The following is a 17,913-nucleotide window of genomic DNA, read 5'->3' on the forward strand; positions in this document are numbered from 1 at the left end:
CCCTTTGGCCAACAATGTCCGTGCTGGACACAAGGGCAGAACCAACTCCTATCAGCCTGCAAATAAATCCATACCCCTCCTTTCCCTGCAAGTCCATGTACCTATCTAAAAGACTCTTATATGCCGCTGGTTTAGTTTAGTTTATTACCGTCACTTGTAATGAGGTACAGTGAAAAGCTTTTTTGTTGCGTGCTATCAAGTCGGCGGAAAGACTATACATGATGGGGATCTAACAGAGGTGTACAAAGTCATGAGAGGAATAGATCGGGCAGACGCACAGAGTCTCTTGTCCAGAGTAGGGGAATTGAGAACTGGAGGACAGGTTTAAGGTGAGTGGTAACTTTTTTGCGCAAAGGGTGGTGGTGTGTATGGAAGAAGCTGCTGGAGGACGTAGTTGAGGCAGGGACTGCCACAATGTTTAAGAAACATTTAGACAGCTATGTGGACAGGATAGGGTTGGAGGGATATGGGCCAAACGCAGGCGTGTGGGACTAGTGCAGATGGGACATGTTGGTTGATGTGGGCAAGTTGGGCCGAAGGGCCTGTTTCCACGCTGTATCACTCTGTGACTCTAAGACTGTGACCTAATGTTTGTGAATTTACTGTTGAGCCCGGATTCTTTGATCTTCTTGGCAGTGATGCTCCTTGTCTTTCTATTTCATAGGTTGGTACAAAGGATATTCCTTGAAAAACCGATGTGTAAAGGTAGGTCTTGATAACTGCTCAACGTAGATTATGTTTTCCTTGACCAATTTGAATTTGTCATCAGCAGAGGGTCATTCATGTAGTACAGGAAACAGGCCCTTCAGCCCACCAAGTCTGTGCTGCCCAAAGAGATCTGTTGGAGGTGCTGCCAATGAAGGCAGCCAATATCATCGGGCAGGAGCCTGAAATCCACGACCAGCAAGTTGAGGAACAGCTTCTTCCCAACAACCATCAGACAATAGATAATAATAATAATAATAATAATTTTATTTATAGAGCACTTTAATAACAATCATAGCTGGAACAAAGTGCTGTACATCACTAATCATTGACAAAAAAAAGTTAATACACACCAATAATAACAATCAAAAGAAATAGTAGGAAAAGACATGTAAAATAAAGAAACATTAAAAACACCACAAACAGAAGCAAAGCCTCAGGCATGGTCAAAAGCCAGGGAGTACAAATGTGTTTTAACACTGGATTTGAAGATGGACAGTGAGGGGGCCTGTCTGATGTGCAACGGCAGGGTGTTCCAGAGTGCCGGAGCAGCAACAGAGAAGGCTCTATCCCCTCTGAGCCTCCGATTAGACCTCGGTACCTCCAGGAGCAGCTGACCAGCTGACCTGAGGGACCGGGCAGGAATGTATGGATGGAGCAGCTCAGAGAGGTAAGGCGGGGCGAGCCCATTCAGAGATTTAAAAACAAATAACAGTATCTTAAAATGAACTCGAAAGTGCACCGGGAGCCAGTGGAGGGAGGCCAGAATTGGCGATATGTGCTCCCTCTTTCGAGTCCCAGTTAAAAGGCGAGCAGCAGCATTCTGAACCAACTGGAGACGAGCCAGTGAAGAATGAGCAACACCAAAATAGAGCGCGTTACAGTAATCCAGCCTAGATGTAATAAAGGCATGGATTACTGTCTCAAAATGCTGCCGCTCGAGAATGGGCTTCACCTTCGCCAGCTTCCTTAAGTGAAAGAATAGGTGCAGGAGTAGGCCATTCGGCCCTTTGAGCCAGCACCACCATTCAATGTGATCATGGCTGATCGTCCCCAATCAGTACCCCGTTCCTGCCTTCTCCCCATATCTCCTGACTCCGCTATTTTTAAGAGCCATATCTAGCTCTCTCTTGAAAGCATCCAGAGAACCGGCCTCCACCGCCCTCTGAGGCAGAGAATTCCACACTCACAACTCTCTGTGAGAAAAAGTGTTTCCTCGTCTCCGTTCTAAATGGCTTACTCCTTATTCATAAACTGTGGCCCCTTGTTCTGGACTAACCCCAACATTGGGAACATGTTTCCTACCTCCAAGTGTGTCCAAACCCTTAACAATCTTATATGTTTCAATAAGAGCCCCTCTCATCCTTCTAAACTCCAGAGTGTACAAAGCTGCTCTTTGCTGTATTTTTGTTCTGCACATGGGTGATGGATGGGTGACATGGACAGGGTGGGCTGAAGGGCCTGTTTATGTGCTGTACAGTTTATAGATACAGTGCAGAAATGAACCCTTTGGCCCACCTAGTAGATGCCAACCAGCGATCCCCACCCATTAATATTAGCCTGCACACACTAGGGAAAATGTTACATTTTATACCAAGCCAATTAACGTACAAACCTGTACCTCTTTGGAGTGTGGGAGGAAACCGAAGATCTCGGAGAAGACCCACGCAGGTCACAGGGAGAACGTACAAGCTCCGTACAGACAGCACCCGTAGTCAGGGTCTCTGCCGCTGTAAAGCAGCAACTCTACCGCTGTGCCACCGTGAATTCTCTGAAAGTCTCCTTCCACCTTTTGCCACCCATAGAGTCATAGAGTGATATAGTGTGTAAACAGGCCCATCGGCCCAACTTGCCCACACCGACCAACATGTCCCATCTACACCAGTTCCACTTGACTGCGTTTGGCCCATATCCCTCTAAACCCTGTCCCATCCATATACCCCTCTAATAGCTTCTCAAACACTGCCTCAACCACCTCCTCCAGCAGTTCGTTCCATACACTTACCACCCTTTATATGAAAACGTTTGGGTTCCTATATAATCTTTTCTCCTTCAACTTAAACCTATGTCCTCTGGTTATCCATTCTCCTAAACTGTGCAAGAGACTGTGCGTTTACCTGATCTATTCCTCTCATGATTTCATACACACCATAAGATCACCCCTCATCTGCCCTCCAAGGAATAAAGTGCCAGCCTTGTTTTTGCCGCCTAAGTGGATAACCTCACATTTATCAACCTCTCCCTCGAGTCCTCGCGTCGTCGAGTCCTGGCAACATCCTCGTAAATCTTCTCTGCACCCTTTGCAGCTTGAAAAATATATGTTGACTATTTCCTCCTGCACTTAACTCACTTCCCCTTGAACCCTTCTCAGAGCAGCAGAGATGACGAACAGTTCAAAGTTACTGGGAAGAGCTGTTTAGTTTACGGTAAATGTTGATCTAAAAATAGATCAAATTAGATTAGATTAGATTAGATTAGATTAGATTCAACTTTATTGGCATTGCACAAATACAAGTACAGGTACAACAAAATGCAGTTTAGCATCTAATCAAAGTGCAAAGTAGTAAAGATACTGGTTAAAACAATATGTACAAATAAAGATATATTGATCTAGTACATAGGCAAATAAATATATACAGATAAAAGATAGCTAGCATCGGGCCTGTGAGTTCAGCAGGGTAATGGTGTTTTGGAAGAAGCTGGTCCTTAGCCTGCTGGTGCAAGACCTGAGGCTCCTGTACTAGCCTCCCTGAAGGGAGGAGGGCAAATAGTCCATGGTTGGGGTGTGAGGGGTCTTTAATCATTTTGCCAGCCCGTCTCAGAAATGGCCTTTCAATGTCACTTGATGATCGATTCCTGCTTGCGATGCCTCCAGAGTTGATCAGAAATCCATCGCAGCCCCTTCATCAGTTCATAATCGTGGGACAGGCCCTTAAGTGGAGGAGAGTGCTCTGTTTAAATCTCACTTGTTGCGGCAGCAATTATTGTTAGTAAGATTAAACGAGAACTTAACAGTTTGAAGTTTGATCGTTATTTTATGAGGAGTAACGTTGAGGGATTACGTGAAGAACCCCGCCAGGACGCATGCGGGTCATTCTTCAAAGCAGCGGTGTGAAATCACAGATAACTGTAATGACTAAACATAGTAAGATTAGAGAAGAGATACCAGTTGAGTATATGCTCAAGGATGGGAGCGGAGGGCACGTAATCCCTCAACGTTACTCTTCATAAAATAACGATCAAACTTCAAACTGGTAAGTTCTCGTTTAATCTTACTATTTTACTTCGGAGTCATGTGAGTGACTACGTGAAGATTTTAAAGCTCTGTGATTTCATGCCGTGGAAACGAGTCCATGCATCCCATCTGCCTTGATTATGGGGAGAATAGTGTTAACATCATTAGACATCAATACGATATTGAAAACCCAACGATAAATATATTAACACCAAATTATAGCCCCTATTTATGGGGCCAATTATATTACAGAACTTAAAATTGTTTCTGCAACTGTTCCAGGTTTAATGACTGGTTTGTTATAAAATCATTGGAAAGTTTTCTCCGTTGACCATCCTGCTGTCTTGAGGATTTGGTCCATAGGAACACACAATTTCATAGCTGCCGATGTAGCGGCAGCCCTGGTGGAGTGAGATTTAAAATGCTAGTGTCTACTCCAGCCTTATTAGGACATGTTTTAGCCATCGAGAGATGGTCTGGACTGTCACTGTTTTGAGTGGCTGTTTGTAGCTGATTAAAAGTGACATTTCTTTCCCTCTGATGATCTTAGTATACTCCATATATAATAGTAAGTGTGTTACAATACAGAGACGATCATCTGTCGGGTAGGCCCTGAATTATGTTTTTAGGCCTGCTGACCCCTGTCGGTTCTGTTTGACTAATTCATTGATGTGAAAAGTTAAATTTACAGATGAAATAGTCATGTTGTACAGCCTTAGGTTCAGTAGTGACTGGACCCTTTGTGCCGTGACCAAGGCCATCAGCATGACTGTTTTCATAGTCAGTTTCTGTAGGGACAGAGCTGTAGCTGGAGACCAGTTTTTTAACATGGTCAGTACAATGCTCACATCCCATATTTGGGAGTACCTGGTTCTTGGGGGATTAACATTAAAATGCCCCTCATGAGTTTGGTTACCAGGGTGTGTCCCAACAGAATGCCGCTCTGTTCCTTGCCACAGGTATGTTGACAGAGCACTTCTGACGCAGTTGATGGCACCATGACTGAGCCTCTCATCGTAATGGAGGCTTGCCAGGAATTCCAGAACAGACGGGATGTTCATAGATCTGTGGGTGATCTTTCCTTTGTTACCGGATGGACCTATAAATTAGGCCTATGATGGATGGTGATGCATGGTTCTAATGCATGATGCATGTCTAGTATCACCGTGAACCATGGTTGAGTAGGCCAATCGGGTACTATCAAAATACCAGACGCAGAGTCTTGCTGTATTTTCCTTAATACCCAACTGATGAGGCAGAAAGGAGGGAATGCATAAATAAACAATTTCCCCCAATGCAGCGAAAATGCATCTGTTGCCGCTGCCCCAGGTGTGCTGTTTCTGGCCGAAGTAGTTTTTGGACGCTGCTTTTATGAGCCCCAGGGTTTTCGCCTCTTCGTCAAGTTCTTTGACTTGTTTTGATAAATCCCCTCCAAATAGTAGTATTGATGGTTTGGAGGTTCCAGGTTTGCAGAGGCCTGCAAATTTGTGGTCTAAAGCCGGTTGGATAGCACTTTCCCTAATATTGTTTAACTCGTATTGTGAGTTGCAGAGTTAAGCCAGTGCATCTTGGTGGTCTAGGGTCATGTTTTGCTCATTCAATGTGCGGGCAAAAGCCGTAATTCCTGCTGTTAGGACTGTTAAACCCCCTTTTCACCGGGCGACGACGCAAGAGGTAACCAGAGTTTAACATCGTGGGAACCTCGTGCGGTAACAGTACGGCATTCGTGGACCACCGTGGCGCTAACGGCAGGTAATCGTGTAACTTGGGTACTCGGGAGAAAATTCAAACATGTTTGAATTTGTCCAAGAGTGACTTGTACACTTGTGGTTGAGCATTGCAACATTTTATGAACGTAGTGGCCAGTGCGATATCCGTAGTAACTCTTGCGGTTACCGTGGGAACTCCTGCGAACGGTGAACCCGGAAGTTGGATAGAGTGAATCCAGCCAGTTTGCTATTTACATACAAATCTAATAAAACTAGCTAACAAGCATTTCATTAATGTCAGTGTGTCTCTTTTTGTCTGAAAACAGTTTCTAACTGGAGGAACTCCGCGGGCCAGGCAGCATCTACGGAGGGAAATTGACAGGCGAGCCTTTCCTCAGGCTGCCTTATCTCTCTACCCCCCCCCCCCCCAACTCCCACCCACACACACAAATGCTGGAGAAACTCAGCGGGTGCAGCAGCATCTATGGAACGAAGGAAATAGGCAACGTTTCGGCCCAAAAAGTTGCTTATTTCTTGTGTATGTGTCGGAAGGAACAGCAGATGCCGGTTTAAAGAGAATGAGTTCAACGGCAGGCAGCATCTTTGGGGAGAAGGAATGGGTGACATTTCGGGTCGAGACCCTTCTGATATGCTGCTTGTCCCGCTGAGCTACATGTTGTGTCTATCTTCGTTTTAATCCAGCATCTGCAGTTCCTTCCTGGCCGAACCCGATTGAAAGATGAGAGGCTGGGCGATAGAAATCATTAATTGAATTAAATAACTAGATACCTGTCTAATCGTATCTACGGGATTGGACAGGCTAGATGGAGGAAGAATGTTCCCGATGTTGGGGGAGTCCAGAACCAGGGTCCCAGTTTTACAGTCTACCGTGGGAACTCTTTAATTACAGCGGGAAACCTTCAGTTTCCCAGGGGGTCGGGACGGGACTGGAGTTGGGAGGGAAAGGGGGAGTCGAGGGAGAGGAGGGGGAGACAGATGGGGGTGTCTTCATTTACTGGCGGTGGGTGTCTGTCACTGAAACAGGCAGGTGAGATTTCGCATCCACCTTGTGTGTGCCTCTCTCTCTCTCTCTCTCTCCCTCCCTCCCTCACTCTCACACAGGCATGAATGGAGGAACTCCGCGGGCCAGGCAGCATTTACGGAGGGAAATGGACAGGCGACCCATTCTTCAGGCTGCCTTATGTCTCTCTCCCCCTCCCCCCCTCACCCCAACTCCCACCCACACACACGAATGCTGGAGAAACTCAGCGGGTGCAGCGGGGCAGAAACGTTGTCTATTTCCTTCGTTCCATAGATGCTGCTGCACCCGCGGAGTTTCTCCAGCATTCGTGTGTGTGGGTGGGAGTTGGGGTGAGGGGGGGGGGGAGAGAGACATAAGGCAGCCTGAAGAATGGGTCGCCTGTCCATTTCCCTCCGTAAATGCTGCCTGGCCCGCGGAGTTCCTCCAGTCATGCCTGTGTGAGAGGGAGGGAGAGAGAGAGAGAGAGAGAGAGAGAGAGAGGCAGTCCTGGTCAGTCCTTTGAAGATAGACACCAGTTGCTTGGAGCAACTCAGCGGGACAGGCAGCATCTCTGGAGAGAAGGAACGGGTGGCGTTTCGGGTCGAGAGCCTTCTTCAGACTGAAAGTTTCACCTCTCAGTAGATCATAAAATAACACAATCATCACGGTCAATGTGAGACACAGTCTTTATTCATATTTGACAAAATAAAAAGACGACTTCTTGCACATATTGAGAGAAGGTGCATCACACCAAACAACATTTGTCTAAAAAAACACAGATTATTCTTCAGCTCATTAAAGAGCTCGGGTGAAAAAAACCAATATAGTGTGTGACAACAAAGTAACATCATTTGTGCCACGTGATCAACTACACTACAGTCCACGATGTTCATTCACGATTAACGGGAAAGATCGGGAGACGGACAAGTCACTCGCACAAATGACAGAATTGCTGAGTACCGTGGGAACTCTTTACTCTACCCCCGTTATATCGTGTGATATCGTGCTAGACCACGACCACTCCACTCTGGCTACATCTTGCGTCAAGTCACCCCGTGAAAACTAGCCATTAGGACTTTCTGTATTTTTAAGTCCCTGGTTCTAATTGAAGCCCCGACATGTTTCCAGATGCACTGGTTGACACTGGGAACATTTAGCGACTTGGAGTTCCCTGGTGGTAAGTGTCGTGCTGTGGTGTTTGATAATGCCTGTCCCTGTAGTTGGTTAAAAGACATGTAGTCAATGCTTACCACTATTTTCGGCTCCAGGTTTAGGCCAGTTTGGTCGGGTTGGATAAACTGGGACACCATATCCAACCTGTTTTCTTTCACCCCAGGCATACTAGGGGTATGTTGAACATTCCCCTCTTCAGGGTCAGCCCAGAATTGATCCTCCGTACTCCCCTCTGATCAGGGAGAAACACTGCAGCCCCACAAGAGGTACTGCTGTGGGGCTTACTAACTGCCCACTGTGGGTAGCTTCCATCTCCTGGAGCCTGCCACATGGAGAATTTCCTCCAGCAGCCGCTCCAACTGCTCTCTTATGCTCTCGGGCATAGGCCACTCGCGGCTGCTGCTGATCCTGCAGCCGCTCCAACCGGCCCCAATGCTCACGGGCACTGGCCGCTCGCGGCTGCTCCTGAAGCCGCTCCAACCGGCCCCAATGCGCACGGGCAATGGCCGCTCGCGGCTATTATGAGTCGGACTCATCGGAGTCAACGACTCTGTTAGTTTTTTACTTCGCTCTACCGCCCGGCCGTGGCCGGTGCAGGGGCGAAGTCGGGCACAGCTGTTCCCATTACGGGAGATTGGCGTGCTGTTGCCTGCTGCTGCCGGCTGCCCGCAACTCCGCGGCTCTCCCCCGCCAGCTTTTTCGCAGCCTTCATGGATCTGGTCCATGTCTCCAACTGTAAGGTAAGTGGAAGGAACGCAGAGTCTCCTTACCTGCTGTTCCCGGCTTTCAAATTCTGCTGCTAAGGGAACGTCGTTCCCCCTGCTGTGACTCGTTGCAATGCGTGTAGCGATATGACACGCATGCGTCCTGGCGGCGTTCTTCACGTAGTCACTCACGTGACTCCGAAGTAAAATCATCCATTGGCTGTCTCTGAACAGGAAGCGCTTAGCAAAGTGCAACGGGAATAGTGTCCAACTGATCATAATCTGGGCCATGTTTCCCTGTGGCAACGAGTCAAATCAACTGGATTGTCAAGCATGCTGTGCAGAAAGATGTGGTTAACTCTGGCTTGACAGGGTGTTCCATATTCACAGCAGCTTGGAGTTTGGGCTGGAGGGAACATAAAATACACAGAACACATAGAAACATAGAAAATAGGTGCAGGACGAGGCCATTCGGCCCTTCGAGCCAGCACCGCCATTCATTGTGATCATGGCTGATCGTCCCCTATCAATAACCCGTGCCTGCCTTCTCCCCATATCCCTTGACTCCACTAGCCCCTAGAGCTCTATCTAACTCTCTCTTAAATCCATCCAGTGACTTGGCCTCCACTGCCCTCTGTGGCAGGGAATTCCACAAATTCACAACTCTCTGGGTGAAAAAGTGTTTTCTCTGTCAGCATTAGTACCATCTACTCACGTTTCCCAGCTCCCCAAACCCCAAGTTGTCAGGTAGAGATGGTGAGGTGAGGTGAGGTGAGGTGAGGTGAGGTGAGGTGAGGTGAGGTGAGGTGAGGTGAGGTGAGGTGAGGTGAGGTGAGGTGAGGTGAGCTTTTCACCGTTTTGGTTGCAGGCTTGAACCAAACACCACTTTCCATCCCCCCCCACCCCACCCCCCCCCCCCTACCCCAACACCCCAACACCACCGCCAAGTCTGTTACATCTCCGTGATAATTTTCATCATTGACATGAATGCACAGGCAAAGTAGGCGATCGCAAAGAGACGTGAGGAACTGCAGAAGCTGCTTTACCGTAAAAAAAACCACACATGCACAGATGCCTGGAGTAACTCAGCAGGCCAGGCAGCATCTTCGGAGAACATGGATAGGTGACTTTCACTCATTCACTTGATGTTTTCATGGAGGCCAATTCACTGAATGTTTTCAAGAGAGAGTTAGATTTAGTTCTTAGAGCTGAGGGAATCAAGGGATATGGGGGAAAAGCAGGAACGGGGTACTGATTTTAGATGATCAGCCATGATCATAGAAACATAGAAAATAGGTGCAGGAGTAGGCCATTCGGCCTTTCGAGCCTGCACCGCCATTCACCTCAAGGCCTCAACTACCTTCTGTGGCAGAGAACTCCACAGATTCACCACTCTCTGTGTGAAAAATGTTTTTCTCATCTCGATCCTAAAAGACTTCCCCCTTATCCTTAAACTGTGACCCCTTGTTCTGGACTTCCCCAACATCGGGAACGATCTTCCTGCATCTAGCCTGTCCAACTCCTTAAGAATTTTGTAAGTTTCTATAAGATCCCCCCTCAATCTTCTAAATTCTAGCGAGTACAAGCCGAGTTTATCCAGTCTTTCTTCATATGAAAGTCCTGACATCATATTGAATAGTGATGCTGGCTCGAAGGGCCGAATGGCCTACTCCTGCTATTTTTCGATGATTCAATGTTTCTATGGTTCTACGCACTCAACCCTAAACTTTAGACCAGGTTGCCCGTCACTGCGTGAAATATTTAATTTGTTCATAAAGGGGCAGCCGTTAAATGGCCTGTATCATTCCAGTCTGCAGTTGAATATTATGCCTGACTTCTGCCCTTGTGCTCTCTCCACAGGGAATTTTTCCTGCCTCTATCATTCACATCAAACATGCAACCGTTGAACTCAGAGGGTGAGTGTCTTTGCTTGGTCCAAGTCTGGTGAATGAACGATAAGTTGCTCCTGTGCTTCTGATTTTGACCCTGGGCCGTTCACAATGCTTGCTATGAGTTGACCTCACAGGAACTCATGGGTGGAACAGAACAAAATAGTGGTGGCTATCCCTTGAGGTCGAGGATGATGGTCCACGTTCTGTTGTTTTTATTGACTCTCAGGTGGATTATGAGTAGCTTTGCGCTTTGAATGAAGACGCCTGTGCGTGTGTGTGTTTAACGTGTACTTGATGTTGCACTCCAAGAAGCACACGGTCCTTCACAAATCATTCAACTAATTCCAATGGCAAGGGAACCAAGACGATTGGAGCTGATAGATCTGTTGCAGCCTTCATCCGCCTTCACAGCCGTTGAGTTCAAGATAATTTAATGCGCCTGGTCTGCAGTTGAGGCCTTGGAGGTTGGATCGTTCTTAGTCTGGACCCTCATCCTCAACCTTGGGTGGCCCTAGCAGTAGATCATGGAATAGTGGTGTATAGGGTTTGGAGTCTGAAGAATCTGAAGACATTGTGGGTCGAAGGGCCTGTTCTTGTGTTATACTGTTCGATGTTCTATGTTCTTTTTTATGTTGCCCTCCAGTGCAAGTTCAAAGCTCCTCTGAATGAGGCACTGTGTAGTAAGCAGCTGCAGATGCTGGTTTAAACTGAAGATAGACACAAAAAGCTGGAGTAACTCAGCGGGTCAGGCAGCATCTCTGGAGACAAGGAATAGGTGATGTTTCGGGTTGAGACCCTTATTCAGACTGAGAGATGTAGAAACATAGAAACATAGAAAATAGGTGCAGGAGTAGGCCATTCGGCCCTTCGAGCCTGCACCGCCATTCAATATGATCATGGCTGATCATCCAACTCAGTATCCCGTACCTGCCTTCTCTCCATACCCCCTGATCCCTTTAGCTACAAGGGCCACATCTAACTCCCTCTAAAAATAGAGCCAATGAACTGGCCTCAACTACCTTCTGTGGCAGAGAATTCCAGAGATTCACCACTCTCTGTGTGAAAAATGTTTTTCTCATCTCGGTCCTAAAAGACTTCCCCCTTATCCTTAAACTGTGACCCCTTGTTCTGGAGTCAGGCGAAAGGGAGATATAAACAGTGATCATAATAATCATAATCATACTGTATTACTGTGAGGAGGATGCTAGGAGGCTGCAAGATGACTTGGATAGGCTGGGTGAGTGGGCAAATGCATGGCAGATGCAGTATAATGTGGATAAATGCAAGGTTATCCATTTTGGTGGCAAAAACAGGAAAGTAGACTATTATCTGAATGGTGGCTGATTAGGAAAAGGGGAGATGTAACGAGACCTGGGTGTCATGGTACACCAGTCGTTGAAAGTAAACATGCAGGTGCAGCAGGCAGTGAAGAAGGCGAATGGTATGTTAGCATTCATAGCAAAAGGATTTGAGTATATGAGCAGTGAGGTTCTACTGCAGTTGTACAGGGCCTTGGAGAGACCACATCTGGAGTATTGTGTACAGTTTTGGTCTCCTAATCTGAGGAAAGACCTTCTTGCCATAGAGGGAGTACAGAGAAGGTTCACCAGACTGATTCCTGGGATGGCAGGACTTTCATATGGAGCAAGACTGGATAGAATCGGCTTGTACTCGTTAGAATTTAGGAGATTGAGGGGGGATCTTATAGAAACTTACAAAATTCTTAAGGGGTTGGACAGGCTAGATGCAGGAAGATTGTTCCTGATGTTGGGGAAGTCCAGAACACGGGGTCACAGTTTAAGGAAAAGGGGGAAATCTTTTAGGACCGAGATGAGAAAAACATTTTTCTGTGGAATTCTCTGCCACAGAATGTAGTTGAGGCCAGTTCATTGGCTTTATTTAATAGGGTTAGATGTGGCCCTTGTGGCTAAAGGGATCAGGGGGTATGGAGAGAAGGCAGGTACGGGATACTGAGTTGGATGATCAGCCATAATCACAATGAATGGTGGTGCTGGCTCGAGGGGCCGAATGGCCTACTTCTGCACCTATTTTCTATGTTTCTATGTTTCTATGTTTCTATTAGCCAAGTATGTTTTGTAACATACGAGGAATTTGATTTGCCATACAGTTATATCAATAAAACGCAACAAAACAGACATAATACATCTTAACATGAACATCCACTGCACTGACTCCTCCACATTCCTCACTGTGATGGAAGGCAAAAAAAAGTTCAATCTCTTCCCTTCTTTGTTCTCCAGAGAGATATAGAACAATGAATGAAAGAGATGCAAACAAGTAACAATGATAAAGGAAACAGGCCATTGTTAGCTGTGGGCTGGGTGAAAACGAGTTACAAACAATGAGACTCAACAAGACGACTTTGAAGCTGGTATGATGATTGGGGGAGGGATGGAGGGAGAGGGAATGCAAGGGTTACTTGCAGTTAGACTGGGTTGTAATCTCAAACACCTTTACCTATTTCATCACTTCTGGCTGTCTGGCTTCCACAGCCTCCAACCTTATAATTTCCCAGCCCCGCACTGATCGTTTTTATCTTCTCCTCAAAATCCACAAACGCAACTGCCCTGGCAGACCCGTTGTTTTTGCCTGCTCCTGTGCTACGGAAATGATTTCCATGTACCTCGACTCCATCCTATCCCCACTGGTCCAGTCTCTCCCGGCCAATGTCCAAGACACCTCACAAGCCTCACTGCGGCTTAGTTGGTTAAGTGGCAATAAATGCAAACGTGAACTTCAAGCCCTTCGTCTCTTCAATGACTTCCGCATTCCGAGCCCCCCGCTCCCTCATCTTTACTATGGATGTTCAGTCACTCTACACCTCCATCCCCCACCAGGAAGGCATTGAAGCCCTCCATTTCTTCCTCGACTGCAGAACCATCCACTTTCCCTCTACTAACACTCCACTGTCTAGCGGAACTCCTCACCCTGAACAACTTCTCCTTTGACTCCTCCCACTTCCTCCTAGTCCAAGGTGTAGCTATGGGCACCCGCGTGGGCTCCAGCTATGCCTGCCTCTTTGTCGGGTATGTCGAACAATCCCTGTTCCAGGCGTATACTGGCCCTATCCCCGAACTCTATCTCCGTTACATTGATGACTGCATCAGTGCTACCTCCTGCACCCATGCAGAACTCATGGACTACATCAGTTTCACCACCCCTTTCCACCTTCCGCAGAGACCGTTCCCTCCGCAACTCCCTGGTTAACTCATCCCTTCCCACCCAAACCACCCCCTCCCCAGGTACCTTCCCCTGAAACCGCAGAAGTTGCAACATCTGTCCCTATAACTCCTCCATCGACTCTGTCCAGGGACCCCGACAGTCCTTTCAGGTGAGGCAGGGTTTCACTTGCACCTCCTCCACTGTATCCGTTGTTCAAGATGTGAACTCTTATACATCGGCGAGACCAAACGCAGACTGGGCGATCGTTTTGTGGAACACCTTCGCTCAGCCCGCCTGAACCAACCTGATCTCCCGGTTGCCGGGCACTTTAATTCTCCTTCCCATTCCCACACTGACCTCTCTGTCCTCAGTCTCCTCCATTGTCAGAGTGAGGCTAAACGCAAATTGGAGGAACAGCATCTCATATTTCACTTGGGCAGCTCACAGCCCAGTGGTATGAATATTGATTTCTCAGGCAGCCCCGGCATTCCCTCTCTCTATCCCTCCCCCACCCAAGTTGCACCAGCTTCTCGTTCTCACCCAACACACAGCTTCATCATCGTTACTTTTTTTGAACATCTTTCATTCATTGTTGTTTATCTCTCCGCATCATCGTCTATATCTCTCGATTCCCTTATCCCTTACCAGTCTGAACAAGGGTCTCGAGCTGTTTGTGTCTATCTACTGGGTTGCAAGCTGCTTAAGCAAAATACTGCATGAGATGCTGTTCCTCCAATTTGCATTTGGCTTCACTCTAAAGCCCCTGTTCCACTTACGTGTCCTTGGCACGCTAATTACGCGATGGTCTGGAGCTCGTGACGTCATTTGAAGATGGACACAAAGCTGCAGTAACTCAGCGGGCCCGGCAGCATCTCTGGAAAGCAATGGGTGATGTTTTGTGTCGAGACTCTTCTTCACTGAAAAGAAGGGTCTTGACCCGAAACGTCACCCATTGCTTCTCTCCAGAGATGCTGCCGGTCCCGCTGAGTTACTCCAGCATTTTGTGTCCATCTTCAATTTTCTTGTCCCCGCTCTGGGAGTAGAAGTGGGGGCGGATCCGGACCACAACGGCCGTGAGCCCCAGGCCGAGTTCGGCGATCGTTTGGCTGCTTCTGCTGCTGTTGGAGGTGAGACGTTGCGTCACGCCAGGGTCTTGGGCCTGTCCCACTTTGGCCGTCAGTTCCGCGACAGGCCATTGGCGTGCGAAGATTTCATTCACTAGAAAAATATCGGAGCCCCGTGCGATACCGCGCACAACTACTTACCCCTCTGCGAGTACGAGGTAGTGTAATTTGCATGCCAAGGACACGTAAGTGGGACAGGCCCTTAACAATGGAGGAGAACTCGTTCAATAAAATATTATTTAATTATTATTCATATTAATCAATGATCATTATTGAATAGTGCTTTAAATAAAATAAAATAAAATAAAATAAAATAAAATACATAACATCTAACAAATAAGCTTTTAAAGAATAAGCAGAATTCTGAAAGATATTTAGGAAGGAACTGCAGATGCTGGTTTAAATCGAAGGTAGGCACAAAATGCTGGAGTAACTCAGCGGGACAGGCAGCATCTCTGGAGAGAAGGAATGGGTGACGTTGGTCTCAAGAGAAGGAAATGTCGCCTTTTCCTTCTCTCCAGATATGCTGCCTGTCCCGTTGTGTTACTCCAGCATTTTGTGTCTACCCAGGAAGAATATTTCATGACAGGGTTTGTTTTATTAATGTGTTAATTTTTGTGTTGAACTTTATGTTTTTTTTTAATTTTCAAGAAAACAAGAGAATATCATTTCCACGGAGATGCCCCTGGTACAAGAAATCACAACCACCTTGAGGGAGTGGTCGAATATCTGGAAACAGCTGTATGTGGTGAGTAACAATGTCCACATCTTCATACTTGTACACAACCGTGAATCTTTTGATATGGCAGGGTGGTGGCGCAGCGGTAGAGTTGCTGCCTTACAGAGTCAGAGAACCGCATCCGATCCTGACTACGGGCGCTGTCTGTACGGAGTTTGTGCGTTCTCCCCGTGACCCGCGTGGGTTTTCTTCACGTTCTTCGGCTTTCCCCCAATGCTCCAATGATGTCCTTTATTTCTGAGGCTATGACCTCTGGCCCAAGACTCCACCACTAGTAGAAACATCCTCTCCACATCGACTCTATCCAGGCCTTGGTTGGCACGGGTGAATCAAGCTGGAAGGCCAATATCTGTAAACATTAACTACATATGCACTGTACTGTATGTTGTGCATATGGGTGTGATAGTTGTCTTAAAATGTCCCCTCTGCCAAGAAACACGAAAACAGGGAATCACACGGTGGCGCAGGTTCCTGGTTTCTACATTTTGTACGCGCACTGCTAAAGTATCTCAAGGTATGCTTACTTGGACAGTAGACAATAGACAATAGGTGCAGGAGTAGGCCATTTGGCCCTTCGAGCCAGCACCGCCATTCAATGTGATCATGGCTGATCATCCACAATCAGTACCCCGTTCCTGCCTTCTCCCCATATCCCCTGACTCTGCTATTTTTAAGAGCCCTATCTAGCTCTCTCTTGAAAGTATCCAGAGAACCGGCCTCCACCGGCCTCCACCGCCCTCTGAGGCAGAGAATTCCACAGACTCACCGCTCTGTGAGAAAAAGTGTTTCCTCGTCTCCGTTCTAAATGACTTACTCCTTATTCTTAAACTGTGGCCCCTGGTTCTGGACTCTCCCAACATTGGGAACATATTTCCTGCCTCTAGTGTGTCCAAGCCCTTAATAATCTTATATCTTTAGGAAATCTTATATGTTTCAATGAGATGCCCTCTCATCCTTCTAAACTCCATAGTGTACAAGCCCAGCCGCTCCATTCTCTCAGCATATGACAGTCCTGCCATCCCGGGAATTAACCTTGTAAACCTATGCTGCACTCCCTCAATAGCAAGAATGTCCTTCCTCAAATTAGATTATTCTAATCAAATTTCTCGAGCATTTTTGTCTACCGTCGATTTTTCCAGCATCTGCAGTTCTTTCTTAAACACTACACAATCGAATACAACATGAACATCAACCAAGGTGGAATCAACATTCTTCACTGTGGTGGAAGTCAATAACGTTCAGTCAGTCCTCCTCCTTTGTTGACCCGTGGTCGGGATCATGAACCCTCCGCAGGTCACGGGGAGAAGGTACAAACTCCGTACAGACAGCACTCATAGTCCGGATGGAACCCGGGTGGGTCCCTGGTGCTGTGAGGCAGCAACTCTATCACTATGCCACCGTGCTGCCCCCTGGTGCATGGGATGATGAAGTATAATTGAATCCTTGTCCACATCAGCCATATCAAGGCTGCTGAAGAAGATGATGCAGGAAGGTTTTATACAAGAGACAAGCCCTTGACCTGATACAATGCCCAGGACTTGCCACGTCCCATCACCATGGGTACTGCGGAATCCCCTGAGACTCGAGGCTTTATCCGCAGAGCTACAGAGCAGAAATGTGTCTTGATTTTGAACCTTCAATGAATATTTCATATTGTCTCAAATGAGCTGTGGTGACGCTGTATTTTTATACTTAACCTTAAATACGGCTGAGGCAAGAAATGTATTCACCGATCCTTGCCAAGTTACGATTTATTTTACCTTAGTTTAGCTTAGAAATGCCGGCCAGTGACCCACGCACACTAGCACTATCCTTGCGGGCAATTTACAAACGTACCGAAGCCAATTTACCTACAAACACGGGGACTTCTTCGAAGTGTGGGAGGAAACCAGAGCATCCCGGGGAAAACCAACTGGTCACAGGGAGAAAGTACAAATGCCGTACAGGCAAGCACCCGTAGTCAGGATCGAACCTGGGTCTCTGGCGATGAAAGGCAGCAACTGCCAGCTGAGTGATTTTGCTGCTTACTTATTGAATCAATCAGGAAATATTTTATGTGTTTAAGAAGGAACTGCAGATGCTGGAGAAACGAAGGTACACAAAAAAGCTGGAGAAACTCAGCGGATGCAGCAGCATCTATGGAGCGAAGGAAATAGGCAACGTTTCGGGCCGAAATTCTTCTTCAGACTGATCGGGGGCGGGGGTGGGCGGGGACAAGAAAGGAAAAAGGAGGAGTAGCCAGAAGGCTGGGGGATGGGAGGAGACAGCAGGGGTACTGAGGAAGGGGAGGAGACAGCAAGGACTAACAAAATTGGGAGAATTCGATGTTCATGCCCCCAGGATGCAGACTCCCCAAACGGAATATGAGGTGCTATTGAATATGAGGAAATATTTTATGATAGATTCTATGATATTAATGATTTGGACG

The 17,913-nt window shown here is 47.1% G+C and overlaps 1 protein-coding gene across 1 annotated transcript; it reads left to right on the forward strand.

Annotated features, from left to right (window-relative positions):
* Window positions 1–663: 663 nt before the first annotated feature.
* Window positions 664–16,410, forward strand: LOC129694959 (dedicator of cytokinesis protein 1-like; the record flags this gene model as incomplete). Its single annotated transcript, XM_055631700.1, has 3 exons — window positions 664–705; window positions 10,408–10,463; window positions 15,398–16,410. Coding segments are annotated over 3 exons (360 nt in total), but the record flags the coding sequence as incomplete, so codon positions are not given.
* Window positions 16,411–17,913: the final 1,503 nt, after the last annotated feature.

This window comes from Leucoraja erinacea, unplaced genomic scaffold (genome assembly GCF_028641065.1).
Source record: "Leucoraja erinacea ecotype New England unplaced genomic scaffold, Leri_hhj_1 Leri_873S, whole genome shotgun sequence".
NCBI classification, from domain to species: domain Eukaryota; kingdom Metazoa; phylum Chordata; class Chondrichthyes; order Rajiformes; family Rajidae; genus Leucoraja; species Leucoraja erinaceus.